The sequence below is a fragment of the Ambystoma mexicanum genome, chromosome 12, assembly GCF_040938575.1.
Source record: "Ambystoma mexicanum isolate Mex_15411 chromosome 12, UKY_AmexF1_1, whole genome shotgun sequence".
Taxonomy (NCBI): domain Eukaryota; kingdom Metazoa; phylum Chordata; class Amphibia; order Caudata; family Ambystomatidae; genus Ambystoma; species Ambystoma mexicanum.
Genome location: NC_090936.1, coordinates 445,718,535 through 445,737,360, shown reverse-complemented (window position 1 = coordinate 445,737,360; position 18,826 = coordinate 445,718,535). Strand labels below are relative to the sequence as shown.

The 18,826-nt window shown below is 41.6% G+C and overlaps 1 protein-coding gene across 2 annotated transcripts in view; it reads right to left on the bottom strand.

The window, feature by feature from the left end:
- Positions 1-18,826, bottom strand: part of IL17RA (interleukin 17 receptor A) — a 395,542-nt gene that overhangs the window by 217,357 nt on the left and 159,359 nt on the right. For both annotated transcript variants that reach the window (XM_069628649.1, XM_069628650.1), the window contains one exon: positions 185-311. In XM_069628649.1, the coding sequence (XP_069484750.1) occupies positions 185-311 (127 nt within the window). The remainder of the gene's footprint in view (positions 1-184; positions 312-18,826) is intronic.

Here is an 18,826-nt window from a genome sequence, read left to right as displayed (position 1 = left end):
TCTAAAATCTAAAATTTCACTGTGAAATATCTACAATTGAGTAGAATACTAAGCAACATTTTTAGGAATGAGACGGAGAAAGCAAACAAAATAGCTATGGGAATTCCCTCTTTATCCAGTAAACTCTGTTGTGATTCTCTAGCCTCCTCGCATCAGGTTGCGTGTTCAAGAAGAGAATACATACCAGGCACTCTGTACTGCAAAGATTTCTGATTGGGACCCTCTATGTTGTCCAGTTTGGGGAGATGATGAACAGTCACTTCGTATGTGGTTCCTGGGTCGACTATAAAGTGGTTGTACGCAAAGTGCCACTGAAAGAAAGGTGGGCAACACAAAGGAGTTTACGATGGTCTGTTCATAGTTATTTCAAGAAGCAACAACTAAAATGGCAGCAGCAAATACCTTTTCTCACAAAAATCTCTGGCATCAACCTATACATCATCCCATATCCTTGAGGCTTGAAATATGGTGAACTGTGGGCATCTTGATATAAGAAGAGGTAAATAACTCAAGAAAACAATAGTAGTCTACGGAGAACATGCTTACATGTGGCAAATCCAACACATGACATAGAAGTACTTTTAAAAAACGTTTTCATTTTCAACAGGATGAGGTTGGGATGACGCACATGGGGACTTGGATATTCTTCTCTCAGAAAATTCTAAGAAAATGTTGTCAGGGTTGGCTATATAAGGTTTCAGGGTTCTTAATCAATTTGGAGTACTGATCTCAGTGCTTAGCATGAGTCTTAGTTACAGCCCTCAAAATAGGACGAAGTTGGGGATAACACTTTCAAGACAAACTACATATAGACATGGCAGCACTTGCAATGTACCTAATATTTAAATATATGGTTTATAACAATTTAAGATTGGTATAGGTGATGACATAATAGGAAATCCAGCACTCGTTTCCCAAAAAATCTAATCTGATTCAAGTCCTGCAGAAAATGTTGCAGGAATTATGTTCCTGGTGGTACAGGGTACCGTCATAGTGGGTGTGCTTACCTCCAAGGCCCATGATTATTTTGATGATACAGTAGAGCTTTATGCTTGTAGCATATGAGGCTGTTCATTTTGACACTGAATGGTTTGAAGTTGTGAGTTGTGTTTGCTGCATCCCTGTGACAATTCCATGATTGGTTTGAGACTGGTTTATTCATTATGCTGGGGCTATGTTGTGCATTCCCATTGGTTTTATTTATAATACTACTAGATCAATATGGTGCTCCATGTGACAAGCTTCCTGATGCCGAGTGAGTGTGGTAGTCCTTCCTCAGCGTTTACATCGGCAGCTGGGGCTGCACAGTAAGTTTATTTACAGGAGTGAAGCATCTTGGCATTTCTGGTCAGTATGGTTCACCCCACTGATTTGTGCCGCCGCTTTGATACCGTGGGCATCATATGCAATCTAGGTAACTACCTAGTGGCAATGTTTCTCAAGCTTTGGGCACGGCATTGGATTTTATACCATGTTTGATTTATGCTATGAGGTACACCTGCAGACTGGCGACTTAGCCAAGCTTTACTTTAAAGGCAAGTCACAGTGACACGATTTTATGCATTGGTGGACCCGCCACTGGTGTTTTGGGGCACCTAGCATGTTTGGGGTATTTGGCTCCTTTTAAGGAAAGTATATGTGTTATTTACGGTGTGGTGCAATTGGGGCTGTGGTGTTTATTGAAATAGTGAGGCTCCATTGCCATTAGATGTTATGCACTGTAGGTTGTTTTCCCCAGGGAGGTGTGGGGCACCCTCTGTAATGTATTCAATTGGGAAGACATGAAAATGGGAGACTGACCCCAGCATAATTTGGAGTGCGCTTGTAACGTTGTTTGCCAGGTATGGCCATTTCAGGTATTAGGGACCTTACAAAGCAGTTGAAAGTGGTGCGTTTTTTTAGAGCCTTCCAGTGTGTATTAATGTTGTGTGTTTTTTGTATTGCAGTGTCCAGCGGTGGCCATTGCAGGACCTTATATCAAGAAGTTCTATTAATGAGACCCAGAAAATGACTTTCTATTCGACGGGTGTTACAATGCATAGTGAGCAGGTACCCTTTACTAATTGTTTGTGCTTGGCTTGTACACGCACTCACCGGATTGAATTAGAGTTTGTTTTTCTGATGTGTGTAGATTAAATTATATTTTTGGTTGAAATTGGTGACTTTTCCCTCTTTTTCGATAGTATTTAGTGCCAGGAACTCTGCTTCTTGTTCTAAGTGCAGTGGACATCAGCACACCCACAAATCAAAAATCCTGGAAGTGTGCAGAGGGCAGACCCTGATGTTGGGCTAACTGGACCATCATAAATTTGGTTTTGTCCGATTGTGATTTCATTCCATGTGTTCAGAATCTTTTATCAATTGTGTGTATTGTGATTTTTGTATTGCTTTTTTCCTTTTGTGGGTTTTATGAGGTTTTAAATATTTGTGCTATCATGTTTAAAACTGAAATGAATTTGTAATAAATAATTTTCCTTTTTGTAACACTATTGACACTTAGTCAATTTTTCAAGACTAAGCATTTGTTTGTTAGTGAAATCGGACACCTTCATCTGTGTCGATTAGGTTTCCTTTTCTCTTCCTTATATAAGCACTCACAACAGGAACATTTCCCAGTATTATTTTCATCATCATTCACTTTATTCATTAAAAAGAATTTACCCTAAAAGTCAACATGTACATTACAAAACCAAATACAATATACACAAGTATAAATGTTACATATAGCATAATTTGCACAAGTAACATAAAAAATAGGTTACGAACTAGCTGACAGTACCTATTTCAAAAGAGCTAAAACCAATGTCAAACTAAAGTGCTTCGGTGCATGCATTGGATGTATTTTACACATTCCTGCAACTATTTTGTAGATTTTTGAATTCCTTTAAGATAATAACATAATCTTGCTAAGTATTTACTCATGGCAAACAAATGAAGGGGTAATTAAAACCAGCAATTGTTGCCAAGTAAGCAACATTCCATAAGAATGTTTAATAAAGATTAGAATAAGGACATGTTACTGGAAAGTACATCAACGTATATCTAAGGAACATGGAAACATATAAAACAGATTCTGTAACAAATAAAAATACTTTTTTTACAACATTACTTTGTTTATACAGAAGTATTTTTCTATAATTTCACTGTCATCTGACATATGTAACATATGTTTCTGGTTAAAAGACCCTTTTTCAGGAGAAAAGGCCTCACAACTTTTCTAGTATTCAATAGAAAATATAGAAATACATTGTGATGTTTCAAAATATTACGTTTAATCGAGTGTGCAGTAAGTTGAAACATCCATCGCAAACCGACTTGAATCAGGAATTTCATAATGGGAATTAAATTTCCCAATTTCCAATTTAAGATTTAGTCAGAGGAATCCACATTACACTGGAAATTGTTGCTAAAACAAAAACACACATTTCTCCTTCCATAGGGCGGAAACCACCCATCGTTAAATTAAAACATGGATTCTTCATTAAAAAGTGTCACCAAAACTGACCTCAGCACACTGCAGTTGTGTCAATTCTCATACCTCACTGGAAGCACACCCTACAACAAAAATCGCAAAATAACTCAGTTGTTCAGACTCCTCAACCAACTCTCAAAAAGATTTAATGACCAAGTCTAGCTTGCCTTCAGTCTTTTCCACTAATCTGTATCCAATCATCAACATTTAACACCATGTAAGGTTGAAAAAGAACAACCTAAGCTGGAGTTCTGATTATACGGAATTAACCCCACAGGTCTAATTGAATAGACTGGGAAGCAAACTTAACTTGGTAAAGAAATGTGAATAGGTACTAACAAAAACATATACATAAGATGGGTAAACTTGAGCCACGGAAATATCTTTCTCTAAATGACAAAACAGTTACTAGTCCCATCTGTATGCTATACATTTTGAAGAAGATATCTGGACATAATGACGATCCACTCATGTACTGCTAGCCAAAACAAAATGCATTAAGAATCACTATCATGAGAAGACCGTCAGGGGGAGCGGAGCAGTATGGCCGTGGAAGACAGAGCTCCACCGAGCCCCAGCCATATGAGACCCCTCTCCGGCGTGAAGGTTTCAGTGGTGTTGGTGTTCAGTGGTGTTGGTCTTCCCGTCACTGAAGGAAGTGGAGTCCAAGATGTGTGCTCTGTGGAGCCTGTGGAGCCTATGGGGACGACAGGGCGTGCTGACCCTGAGGCCGTAGTAACACAGAACAGCGCTCCGGGACTTGTCCCTGACAAGGAGGATCCGCAGCCAGCACCGGCGGAGTCCTGGAGAGTGCATTGGGGATCCCTGTATGGAATTGCCTCAGGCATGGGACATCCAGGTGCTGGAACTTGTCCTACCATGTCATAGCGCGGGTGAGGCACAGAAGACTCTTTCAGAGTGGGATGCTCCCGGGTGCTTCAGGGAGCCTGAGAGATGTGTGGAGACTTCCAGTTCCCCCGGTACTGCTGGAAGGTACAGGTATGGTGAACAGGGCTGTGCTGCGAGTACCTTGATCCCATAGACCTAGGGCCCTTTAAGAAGAGGTAGCAATAATTAGAGATGGATGGGGATGCAGAAGTTACTCAAACATCAATAATTAAACCGACTCAGGAAGTTGGCAAAACTAGGTCTGTTTTATTTGCAATTATCTAAAACAGGGAGTTACAATGGAAATCAACGGATGTTCGTTTGATTTCTCTCAGCGCATATTATAAAAACACAACTTTTATTGTAAAAACGAGTCATACGTGATGTCACACTATCTGGAAAACTACAAAAACCTACTTGGGGATGTGATAGGCTTACAAGGAACATCTAAGTGCACGTTCCATACTGACGGGGCGAAGTAATTGGGTCTCTACTGTCAGGTGGGCAACTAAGCCCATCCCAAGTGCAAGTCATCTTCTGTGTCACACCAATACTCAACACTCTTATTGGTTACATAAACTATAGAGCTCTTTGATTACATGGCCCTCTACCATTGTTTGGCACCCTTGTACCCTTCTGGAACATTCCATACCCTAGCAGCATGCAGGCTACCATAGCAGGTGTAGGGAGGGTCAGCATGATCATGCCTCCCCTCCCAATTACCCCAACATTTATCATCACTCTTGCAGTCTGCCAGTCAATTAAGGCTTTGACCTTGGCCTCGCAGAAGCTCTCTGTGCCCAAGAATAAAAGGGAGTATCTTCTTAGTTTCGGTGTGGCTCGACCCAATGTCTATTTTGATCTGACCATGTGACTTGGAGACAGAGTTTGAGCTTCTTAGTGCATTTAATTCTATTAAATGATGAACTTTTGACCCCTTCAGTGTTTTTCCATTCCACCTCAAACAGAAGTTTATTTCTTTCTCACGTTTACGTAACTACTGGATGGACAACCAGGCTCACGGTGGCCTCAACTTCTTGGTGCTGGGCCAGCCAAGCCTTTCTTGAATTTCTCCTCAGTCATCAGTAATTTTCCAACTGCGCCAGACTGAAAACTCTTTCCAATCACGAGGTCTCAGGTCATGCTAAAGTGCATCGTGGAATATCCAGGTTCTATACATTCCTATGTATATTCATTGGCGCATCGCCGCAAACTATTCACTACGTGGGCAGCCTTAAGATCACTTTGTCTACTTGCGTTACTGCGTCTGTACACGTGTAAACTGATTTGCATTTTCTTCAGCGTTTCTGTAGCATGAGCATCTTCATCTCGAGCCAGAAATTTTGTTCACCTTTGACACCTCCTCTTCAGATCTTATAGAATGTCTATGTTCTTTTATCTTGTGCATCTTTTCTAGGTGCATCAGCTCTACTCCGCAGGACGTCACCAGTCTTCTTTTTACCTCATGTTTACACTTCGTCAGGGACTTTGTCTAAAAGGCCATTACATCTTCGTGAATGCATATAGGGTTTTCTCAATGGATACATTGTCTCCAGGATTTTCGGCAGTATAGGCATTCTCACTGGTACTGCACGTGTCTCAATTTCTAGCTCCCAACATATAGGGAGCATGGGGGCGGAGCTTTTGTGGGGGCACTTGTTAGGCAGAGTTTGTATGCAGTACCCTTGGGGACCACTGCACACAACTAAGACTACAGAAGTAAGCAAAACCAACCTTTGGTATAACTCTGTACTACACAGTTTCTGGTAGCGGAGCTGAGCAGCCAAGCTTATCTCAAGAGGGAATGTGAGCTGTAATGATGTTACACAGAGATCTACAATCAGAGGTGTTCAAATAAACTCACACTCAAGGTTTCTTGGTTAAACACTTATTAATTTATTCAACAGTCTGTTATAAAACATTCACTAGAAAGAGGCAGTTACATATCATACACAAATATACTTCAGTACTATACACTTTAAGTTTCAGAGGCATTCAGAATACTTTGAAGTAGGAGCAAAAAGGCATAGGTTATTTTAGAACATGAAAGGTTACAAGTTATTCTTAGACAGTGCAAATATTTAGAGTTCACCGGAAAAGTCAATTCAATAGGTTAGGCCAAAGTCAATGGGCTAAAGTCTTGGATAGGATAAAGCAGTTCTGATAGTGAAACGGAAAGTGTATGCACAAGTTCGTGGGAGTAGTTTGTAGCAAGAAGAATTATATGCTGGGTCACAAGCTGATTAGGCCTGTGAGTTGGGAAAGTTTCAAGCACTTTCACCGTGAGAGGTAAGTACTCTCATTCTGGTTTTACAGTACCTTTACAATTGAAGAAAAAGATGCAGCTGATGACGTCAGTTCCTGGCAGTTCCTGCAGATCTCGCTGTTCCTGGGCCTCAGTCTTGAGAACAAGAGGGAGGACGTCGAGGGACTCCTGCACTGCACTGGGACTGGTCAAAAAGCTGGCAACTGGCAAATCTTCGATTCCGGTAGCTGTAAATCAAGCACACAAACTGGTGTCTCCCTCCCTGGTTCTGCGATTTCCTGCAGCACTCTGAGGAAAGTCAACCAGCTCCGAGGGAGTATCCGGGTGGTTTACGGTTTGAGTTGATTGGTCCCACCAACTCAAAAGGGAGAAGTCATCCTTGTGGGGGTTTCTCTGTCGAGATGAGCTTTGCGATTCGGACCTGCAGCAGGGCTTCACCGGGCAAACCAATGGTCCAGGAGTTGAAGCAGCCATCCTCTTCAAGCTCGTCTTCGGTTCTTTCGTTTCCAGTGGTCGACTGCCTTCCAAGCCAAGAGACTTGCCTTTTATCCAGATTCCTCGCATTCATTCCTTCCATTAATTCCAGTCTAGCAGTCAGCCAGCCAATCATGCCAGAGTGCATTTGTGTCTCCTAGGAGACCAAGCACAGGGAGTTTCGGGCACTTCCCTCACTTCCTGCCCACCCCAGACACTCGGGCGCCAGAGGCGGTCTTCAGTCCTGAAGCCCGCCAAAGGCGATGGAACAAAGGGACCAAACCTGGTTTAGCGCGAAGAGACAAACTCTAAAAGGACCTTTCCAAAAAGAAATGGCGAAAAAAGAAGACCAGGACTTGTTTAAACATAGGGGGCTCAGACGCCATCTTGAAAAACATGGCTACCGCGATTTAACACTACCAGTGTTTGCGGTCGGCAAAAATCATGATAGTTCGTTGTAAAACCACTGCCACCAGCCAGTCTGAGAGGAAAGGGTAGCATTTGACTGCTACATGAGTATCTAGACATAGGGGGATACTAAGTAACCCCTCCAGCACTCTATTGTAAGATAGGGTGTGCTGGGTCTAGGAATTTGGAAAGACTAGTAAAGTCATTTCACTTTACTTTCTCTGTGAAACAGTAGTTTATCCCAGAGAAGGAATTTAAACCTTGGGAAAGCCTGAAATGCTTCCCTGTGCCACTACACTGAGGGTGCTGTATGAAACAAATGAAAAGATGATGCCTATGGAGTGGTCTAAAACTCCATAATCAAAGAACACAGGAGTAAAACACACATCAAAATACGAGAGAGTGGGAAAAAAGGGTCACACTCTCTTCAAGTAAAAGTCCTCAAAATCCAGCAAAGTTGCTGGGGGTCTCTAAGGTCAAGGGAATTAGCACATTTTTGAGAATTGTCCCCAACACTAATTGACTCCACCTCTGCAACCTCATCTGCACAGACACACCAACAGATTGCCCTAAGCGGGGGAAGGCAGTCGCAATGCGGCTCCCATCACGGCCTAATTTGGTGGAAGGACTCAACCTATGGGGGAGCGCCGTTGTGGCTCAGGCTAGAACGGCTGATGGGGGCCTTGGTCAGGGAGCAGTTTCTTGACTGGAGTGCAGTGAGAAAAAAAAAAACCTGAACAAAATAGACCTGAAGGCCAGACCCTGTGCACACAGCATGAGATGTCGACAACCACAGGTGAAAGATGTATTGGGGATTAAAACGGATGTCCAGAGGATGCTTGCAGAGCTGATGGGATTCAGGTCAGAGGTACGGACCTCCATGACAGAAATCAAGGGGCGAATGGAGATGCTCTTGGACTGGGTAGACATGCTGGAAAGCAACCAGCTTTCAACAGACGTCTGGAAACCAAGATGAAATCGAGAATCAAGGACTTAGAGAGAAGGAAGAGACTGGTTAGTGAAAATGGAAGATTTTGAAAACCGAGTGCAGAAATAGCCTACGTATATGGTGTGTGCCCCCCCCCAAAAAGCACTTTTGCGCGGCTTACTGAACACTGAAGAACAAGAGCTTGTAACATTTAGCTCTATGGAAGATTTGGAATGCAACTCTTGTCAGTCCTAGCAGCATAGCATAATGTGAGGGATCATGGAGAGTAATAATCCATAACATCTGGAGAGCCACTTGAAAACCCCTGAAAAAGAAGGTATTGTCCACTTCAAAAGTCTCAATATTTAAAATATCTTTCCATATGATATCACCCCATAACCGGTGACTGATTTTTAACCAATGCAGCTAATTTCTGGTTATCCTAAGTATGGTGGTGACAGAATATAGATAAGATTTCATTTCTTCTTTTGAGGTGGAGGGTTACAAAGAACAAGGCATGCAATGAAACAGTTGCATTACAAAAGTTCTATAATTCACAGATGTTTGCAGGCAGGTAGTACAGCCTTCCCTAACCCACGACAAAAGGAGTTGAGCATGATAATCAAGCGTGCAGTGTGTTGGGTGTGTTTTACAAAATCACAAGGACCGGCGTACAGTCTGTTTTATTGTGCTGTCACATTTGGAGATGCACCTTTAAAAACCCATGCACACGCAGTGAGCATGCGTTGTGCGTGCTGTGTGTTGGGTGCGTTCAGGTTATGAAGCAAAGCATAAGTTATCTTCACTCATCGAAAAACCAGCTGCCTCAACTAAGGGGTGGCTAGTCCCCTTTAGGGTGAGTGCCTTGAACATCCTTTGGTGAAATAAATGGTTCCAGTATCGTGTGTACATTGGCTGATGAGGCTCAAGGGATGACGAAGGTTGGGGAGGTACGGACACCAAGTTCTAGTATATATTCACCACTGCCCAAGGCTACGAGCCCCAAGAATGGCTCTTAATGGGCTGTGACGGGTAGTGGGTTCCCTGAGAAGATCCCTGCAATGGATTCAGGAGGCCAGGTGCAGGTTGGGGAGTTAGTGGCCTTGTCTCCCTCCGTCGAAGTGACTCAAGTGTTACGAGATGAGCCAACCTGCATCCGCACAGCCTTCCAATCAGTGGGTTTCCCCTTCACTTCTGAAAAGACTCAAAATTATAGTAAATTTGTTTTCCAGAGTGGGTCGAGCAAGATGGGGGCGCAGGATGTCCGGATAGAGCGGACAAAGAGTAATACATGTACATGCACAGAGAAATTCAAGTCGATAAAGGTGGTCAAGAAGGTTTGGCCATAGTGGTTCAACCGTCAGGGGAATACGGCTACAATTAAACAAATTCAGCACCAAACCAGGAGTGTGAAAATTTACCAGAACACAAATGTGACTTGTATTCTGTGATGAATAATTTAGGTAATGCAACCAAAACCCTAGAAATTGCCCTGTTGCCTTTGATGAACACACAATACACTATAGGGAGAACCGTAACCAATCAAGGGGAAGTTCTATCGATGCTTTTTAAAAAAGAAAAACATTTTTTTGAAGGTTTTATTAGGGAAAAACACGGAAAACAGTTACAAGAGGGTCTACAGTGTGAAGTGGTCGAAGATGTGGCTGGAAGGAGGGCATCCCCAGCACATCGACCCGTTTCCTCGATCAGGGCAGAGGAAGCAGTTGGATGTCCTGTGGGTGTGATGCAAGACGAAGGAGCGCAGGAGGGCAGGAGGGCAGGAGGCCCCGTCACCTCCTTCACCTACAACCCTACAGGTAGCAGAAGACTTTTTGAATGAAAACATGCAAATGTCCATGATTGAGATGGAGCGGATGGAAAGTGTGAGATAATCAATGTGGACTGAAGAGAATGTTTTGACATATTTAGATGGAAACAAGGGGAAAAAGTGGGGGTCCCTTATCTTCAAACTTAAATGCTCCAAAATCGAAAAATAAAAGGGGACTGAAGAAAAATGCTCAGAGGGGTTCTCAGCAATTTATATGTAAGCTGCCTACGCCATAAATTCCTCGGGTCTAGGTCAAGATAATAACACCATGACCAATAATGGATGAGAATGGGCTGGGTGGCCTCAGGCAGCATGACGTGTTGGAGTAAGGGAAATGTCACCATGCATGCCCCAAACGGCCCTGAAGGTAACATTTGGGAATGACAGTGTCAAAGATGATGGGGATTCTGTGGGGATCTCGAGATTGGGGTCAGAACAGCAGAGGATACCCCCCCCTATTGAAAGGTGGGAGCTTAATCCGACGGCAGATATTATTATGACCTTAGAGGAACGTAGAAAGGCAATCTCTCAAGGAAAATCACAGATAGCTGCGGTAAACATTAAGAGTGAATTTAAAGCTGTGTTACAAAAATTGCCACTGGACTGGGATCGTGTAGTACTAAATAGATCAATGGTATTATCTATTTTGCGGAAAGCACCGGCCCTATCCAACTTGTCTTGAGGCGATATCAGATGTATAGGATTCTGGAATTAATATATTCTGGATAAGGTCATACTGCATTTCGATTCCAGTTTTGTAAGCAATAGGGTTTTAGCAGAAGTAGATGCGATTAGATACTGCATTTCGATTCCAGGTTTGTAAGCAATAGGGTGTTAGCAGAAGTAGATGCAATTAGAGCTTGGGGTTACAACCTGTATAAAATGTCATCACAAAAATCTTTATGTAGACAAAAAGTGCTCCAGTCCACAAGCAACCCGACAGGCTGGCTCAACGTTGGCAAATCCGAATTTAACAATTAAGTGTCTGAGGAGTGAATCTAGAATAATGATAATGTTAAAGGTATTTGTATTGTGCAGCATCCCCACCGGAGTGGTCCCCAGGTGCTCTGGCGGAACTGAAAAGGAGGGTGTGAAAAAAGGGGCAGAGTGAGTGGGTTAGTAGGGTGTAGTGGGAATAGTAATGTGAGAGTTGTGATTTCTTGTTGGCAGCTTCAGTTCGGTTTGCACTTTTCGGGTCGGTGCGACTTCCCATGTGCTATGAGGGGTTATGTGTTGTTAGTCTGTTTTAGTGTGGTTAAGTACGTGCGTATTGCTGTGTAGAGCTGTGGTTGTGTGAGTTTCTCTATGGTAAGTGTATGCAGAATGTTGAGGTTTTAGAGTTGGTTTAGCAGGTTTGCCTTACCTCTTTTGTCTTTGCGTTTCTGTGCTTAACATCTATGATTATCATGTGTGTTTAGTGTGGTAGTTTGTCTGCTTAGTTGGCGGGCATATTGAGGAGTGTCAATTTTCCTCTGTGGTACTCTAGTGGTATGTCTACCTGGCTGATGCTGGCATGTTCCCCGACCTCGGTTAGAAATGAATTGGATAGAGGGTTCTAGTCAGTCCCTTACCTCCCTAAATTTCCAATTTGGACATGGTCCCACCGCCCTCCGGTTAGGGAATATTAAGTTAGGGTCATGGGTTACTCCTTAAGGTTCTTGTTTCCCGTTGGGTGCATGCTTCCTAGTCGTTTCCTTCTGGTTCTGGTGCAAAAAGCCAGCCAGGTTTTGAGTAGTTTCCTGAATTCCAAATTATCCTTTGTGTTGCGTATGTTTTTTGGTAGGTCATTCCAGGTTATTGCTGCCAGGTGAGAGACAGATGAACCTCAGAATTTTCTTTTATTGTATGGTTTTGGTTCTAAGCAAATGTCGTTGCTTGATATAAGTGGTCTTGTCTGACGATAGACGGGGACAAATTACCACTGCAGAAAATTATTTGGAGACAATTGAGGGAAGAGGGCATCCGATTGCTCCTGGGTGGCCGCAAACTTGAATGCGAGGCTTAGCTGTACAGCCTGAAGGATGTTGTTGAAGGGGCTCTAAGTGTTGGTACTTTCATGGAATGGTAGGAGTTTTTCACGCTCGTTCCAAGAGGGGAATGTTAATTTATTAAGCACAGACTTATTTTGCCTCCAGGAGTGCTGGTTAAGGGTTGCCTCTATAATTGATGTATTTTCTGTTCTCCTATCACACGCAGTCAGGGGGGAAATTGGACGTCCGACTGCTAGTTTATTGATAGGGGTATCCAATACAGTATGGGATAGGGCAGTGATCTTTGCTCAGCCGCATCCTTCTGTTCAGGCAATAAAACTATCTTGGAACCATATATTGTTCCCGGGTACGGGGGAATACTCTCCAACTGATTATTTACTGGAATCCCTTAAAGATTGTGCAAAAAGAGTTTTTAGACTCCATAGAAGACATCTTGTTTAGTTGGCAAAATATGGGAATGCAATCAGTGATGCTGTGTGGTGATGCGAGTAGCAGATATCTGGGGTGGCCAGGGGATAAAGAAATTACCTGGACTGATAAGATCTCTCGAAAAAGGGGGTCCATGTGGGGGTCGATTATGGACAACTGGGGACTGTGTATTTTAAATGGCAATATCAAGGGGGACGAGCTGCCCCACCATACTTGGATGAGGTGGTCCCAAAAGAACATGTTTAGATTACTGCAATGTCCAGAAGACCTGTACCACCAAATCCACAGCACGACCACTGAAAACACAGCGGCCAGTGACCATCTTCCCCTAAGGATAGTATGGTCTTTAACTACTGAGCACGAGCCCCCAGAAAGGTACCGTTTGGCATTGGAAGCCAATTCGGTTGCAAATAGGGTGTGTTGGAAAGACCACAGGATGGATATTTTTAACTCAATTCTGTCTTCGAAACTATATAGGTCCTTTTTAAGGAAAGGTTTAATTGCAAAGGTTATCAAGAGGTATGGGATGAAATCTACCCAAGACCCTCAAATCTCTGGCCCGAGGTGAAAATGTCCAAAAAAAGGTTAGCAAAATCCACCTATAAAACTTGGCTACGCATTAAAGATAGCAATTAATCCTTAAGGATGCCCGAGCGATGAAGGAAGTCTTATAGAGTAAAAACAGGTGCAACTTTTGGAATATAATTAAATTCAACAAGTTGCAAACTTGCTTACAGATAAACCCCATCACTGAGCAATGCTGGAGAGTACACTTTCAAGGAATTTATAGGGCTGAAAATAAGGATGTCTTGCTGGTGAGTGAATGTGGGAACAACACCTGGGTATTCGATTGGGATAGAGATGACCTTTACGATCTGATCCAAAAAAGTAAAATGGCAATGGCCCTGGGACCAGGCGGATTAGCGATAGTGGTTCTAAACAACAATACCGGGACTTGGGTGGTGATTTTACATGAGATATTTAAAACGGTTATCAGAGGAAAAAGCGTTTCCTGTTTCGTGGTTAACTTCAATTGTTGTGCCAATTTACACAAAAGGTGTGCGCATTGTACCCAGTAATTATAGACCAATATCCTTGTTGGATAGCCTGCCAAAGATCTTTTCCATCTTGGTGCTTCGGGAATTAAGGCGTTGGGCAAATAATGTTTCTGAAGAGGGCTAAAACAAGGTTGTCTATTGGCACCACGCTTATTTAACTTTTCATACCTGGCATTGGGGATGCATTTTCTAATGCACATTGCTTTCCTCCGAAGTTTGATCATACACACTTAAACTACTTACTGTATGCAGATGACATGGTCCTTATGAAACACACACCAATTGGATTGCAGCGCCTATTGACTGACCTAGAGAGTTATACTAAGTCAAATAACCTGTGTATCAATGTCAGAAAAACAAAAATATGTATTTATGTATTTGTCATTTGTATAGCGCACATAACCCAGAGGCATCTAGGCGCTTTACTTTCCAAGAGAGGTCTGGTAAGGTAAATGGACATTTTAATTGGGTGTTAAATAAGATCCCCCTGGAAAGAGTAGAAACTTTGAATATTTGGGCTTTCCAATATTCATTAAGGAAAATAGGACACAGTTGTTGAGCGTCAAGATGCAAAGGATGACGTCTTTAGCAGACCAGGCGGGACATATGAATAAGAATTTTGGTCACTTCTCACTGGTGCAAGTTAGAGATTTTTACTGTAAAAAGATTGTTCCAATAATGATTTGTGGGGCAGAGATGATCATGTTTCGTCTAATTGGCCAATGGGTAAAACTTGAGGGTGCTTCCTGGAGGAGGATTTTGAAGCTAACACAAAGCCTTCCTGCCCCAGCGATAAGATATGAGCTGGGGTCGATATCCCTCAAAGCAATAGTTACTTGGAAAAACATCAACTTTCTAAGGAAGATCTTTTTAGCTGAACGTAAATCAATCTGGGGGCTGCTAGAACATTACACTGTGAATAAACACTCTACACCTCTTCTAAGTTGGAAGGCATAGTGTCTAGACATCTTACGCTCTCCTGATGTACCAATTTAATTTTTACTAACTAACCCAGTAAAGGTTAAACAGAGAATCTGGGAAAGTGGCTGGATAAATACAACAGACATCACAAGAGGATATAGTCTCTTTGCTGGACGCTAGACCATACAGTGCCATGTCTGACTATTTCTACAAGTACCCGGGGGAGTATTGGCACACACAAAGGCTGCACCTCCTTGTAAATTAAATTTGAGGTGCTAGAGGAGGTAGGTTGCGGACAAAGGAAATGTAGGTTTTGCAATCACAAAAGGGTTGTGGAAAGTACTTACCATCTGATTTTAGGATGTAATTCGCTCTGTACCCAACTGCAAACCCACTTTGCGTTAATTCTGAAAACTTTAAGGATGTTCAGGCAGGATGGTTAAGGAAATGTATCTTTCGAGATAAATCCTTTAAATGGGCTCTGGCTGCTATATGTTTTTTACAAGGGGTACCTTCACACCCAAGCTATTCAAAGCAGTATGAATTAACTGAATTGTTGCTCGATTCGAAAGCATTGTTATGAAAATATCTTTTTGCACTTGCAATATTTTTAGCTGTGTTTCTTTTTTTTTTTAGGGCAAGTATTTTAGCTATTAGGAAATGAAATTATTTGAATTGTAATATAATGCTAACAGCAGTTGTTTTGAGGGATTTTATGCTCAGACAACATGGGAACTTCTCTTCTTTATAAGGAAACTATCTTAAGGATTCTTTAAAGATGATTTTGTCCTTTTTGTCCATTGTATATTGTGTTCTTAATGTATTTCGTGCTTTGCCTTGTTTTAATGTGAAAAGTTCCTTGTGAACTATCACAAATAAAAAAATAAAAAATCAAACACAGATATGTCATGTAATGTCCACAGCTGTGCACTTCAGAAACTTTTTCGGCAGAGGGCGTCCTGCGTTGATGGCGTCGGGTCAATGTCCCTTGAAGGCCTCCATCGAGGGCGATGTCACAGGATGTTATAAATAGGACGCACAGCGCCCGTAGCCTCAGTTCTGTTTTTCCCACTAACGTGTTAACTTCGTGAGACTCAGTGCACCTCGTGTGTTCATCATTACGATGTCTTTCTCTTCGACCCCTCCGACTCTGCAGTCTGGCTTCAAGACCTGCCGGGACTGCAAGTTGAAGATGTCGCTCACCGACCCCCACCGTCCATTTTTTCTTCCTTTTGATAGCGTACTGACACATCTAAGAGCCCTTTCAGTTGTTGCAATCATTTCTTATGTTGCTTAACACAAGGGTGTGAGACACCTCCCTGTGCTCATTCAGTATATGTTGGAAAAAAACGTTGGGCAATGCACCTTTCCCTTTTACAAATTACTTTTCAACAATGTGCCTAAACTTGTTTCTTTCCATTGCTCAATATGCCTTTTCCCCTATCTGTGACTACCCTGTGGAAACCTACAGTATATTGCTTTTAATATTGCCTCATCTGTCACTAATAGAAAATACCTACAATGTTTAAATGGGATTAAAACATCAGGGGTTCTGATGAATGCCAATATAATGTCTATAATCAGGTCCTTAAAAAAGAAAGTATCTGGCATAGCTCCAATAAATCCAAAATACCTACTAAGACCTTAAAATGGGAAGTGGCTAGTGTAATTTAAAAAAAAGGGATCTAATGGGACCAATGTTATCCATAAATGGTTAATGAATGGGGACAAATTCTCGTATGAAAAATGTGCTTCAAAATATTGTTGAATTGCATGAATTTTAGCCAAAAAGTATTAAAAAAATATACACCCTTGTCAAATCAAAAACAGGGGTTCACACACCTCACAATCTTGTATATACCAATCAAATGTTCCCCAAGCACATCCCTTCAACATAACATGTAACAAAATATCAAACTCTTTTTCTTCAAAACCTACCCAATCTCGAATTTCTTAAGCCGGTGTTGTTAAATCAAACAAAAACTGACATTCTCTACTCACGAAACACCATTATTACTGATATATCTCAGGAAAACCCTTCAAAATATATGACTGCAATCACTGTATTATTTTCTCTGCTGGCAATGTCAGTCCAAAATCACTTTACCATTATATACAACATATTACATAAAAAAAGACACTTTTTTAAAAACCTGCCTTTATTCACAATATACACTAATTATATGCATGCCCACATATATTTCATCTCTAACCCTACTCATTATTCATTCTAATGTCATGTACACCTTTTCTCGTATGCCTCAGATCACACCTGTTAAAAAAGATTAATCTTTTTTAAAATCAACCTACTTATTTGCCCTTTTTCTTCATATCTTAAAACAAGGCATCCTATACATAAATACACCCATGTCTGCTTTTACACACCAGTCCACAAAAAATTAGGTCTACCCACAGTATTATTTCAGGTCTGGACTCAGAAATCAAAAGTAACACAAACAGAATAGAGTCCTAAACCTAGAGATTAATTTAAAATAAAAACAAAAACGGGTTAACAACCATTTCTAATTATAACCTAGGTTGGAGTCATGAAGTTTTAAAGTCCATTGTATTTAGGCCTTAAAGAATGTGCATATTTTATAATGTATTTAAGCTAAAAATAAAAAGAGGTTTAAAGAAGATAGTGTTTCTTTTTTTTTTTTTTTAAATGCGAACAGTTCAGTTAAAGTGTGCCATAAATCATGGCCTAGTCAAGCAGAGATGACATTATTTTGCTTTGCCGCGCAGACTTCAAACAAGTGGCTAGTGGTGCCAGAACTAACAGTATTCAGAAGAAAACACAAAGGGGTGGGGGGGCTCAAAAACAGCATGGTTGACCCACAGAGCCAAAACTATATTTTCCAACTTCTGAATGTACTATACAGGTTATTTTGAAGAAGATGATCTTTGAAACAAATGTTCTTGTATTGTAACGAGAATTAAATAGATGTTACATTTTTGTCTGCACGCTAGAGAGAGTAGTGACACATGAGTTTAGATATATCGGTGCTGGGTGACTAGTTGTATCACTCCTTACTTATTTTTCGATGGGCTGATATTATGTTTTTATGTGTAGGAGGAGAGAGTGCTGGGTGCGTGAATTGTGTGGTGAGATTGCGATTGTATGCCATGGTAATTTAGTTTTATGCAGGTTTAGGGAGGGTTGACAGAGTAATTTATCTCTATTGAATAGATTTGGTTTGCATCATTATTGACATGTTATAATGAATTTATAGATATTTTGATTAACTGTTGGTGGTCTCGTGACTACAACCTATGTTCCAACTAGAAATGGTTGCTAATCCCTTTTTTTGAAAAAATGCAACTCTGGATTTAGGGCTCCATTTTGTTTGTGTCACTCTAATCACCCTCTGTGTCATTCCCATAATATGTAATTTTTTTCTTCCAAACCACCACTTCAAAACTTGTAATCCAATTCTCATGTTCAAATTATCAACCAATAACTAAAAATACATTTCCTCTATATCGCATTTCAGCTTAACTCAATGTATGGGATACATTACTCACCGTAATCGTATTTCTGATGCTTGTATCTGCTTAGATTCACATGCTGTGCAAAGGCCGACATCTAGTGGAAGTTGGAGTATTACAGTTTGTTTTTCGAAACTCGAAAATGGGCGTCGACACAGGGCGTGCCAGTAATACTATCCCTCGTGTGACGTCCACTGTACCCATGATCCCTCACGCGTGTACGACCCTCAGATTGTATTTTTTTTTCTGACATGAGGTAGCATGAGGAGTAGTGTGAGTACAGATAATCCAAACAGATAGAAAGAAAGGTAAGACTACAAGCATCCATGCGCCTTCTCTCAGAGGGGAGGAAGGGTGGGTCGCATGTGAATCTAAGCAGATACAAGCATCAGAAATACGATTACGGTGAGTAATGTATCCCTTCTGAGGCTTGTGGAATCTGCTTAGATCACATGCTGTGCATAGATTAGCAAGCAGTACCTGAAGAAGGAGGTGGGATGTGAGAAGGGTCATGAGCAAATAAATGTCTTAGAACCGCTTGTCCCACTTGTGTATCTGTCTTGGAATGTGTGTCAATGCAGTAGTGCTGAGTAAAAGTGTGAATAGAGCTCCGAGTAGCTGCTTTGCAAATGGTGTCAAGGGGTACATTTGCAATGAAAGCCAGAGTGGCCCCA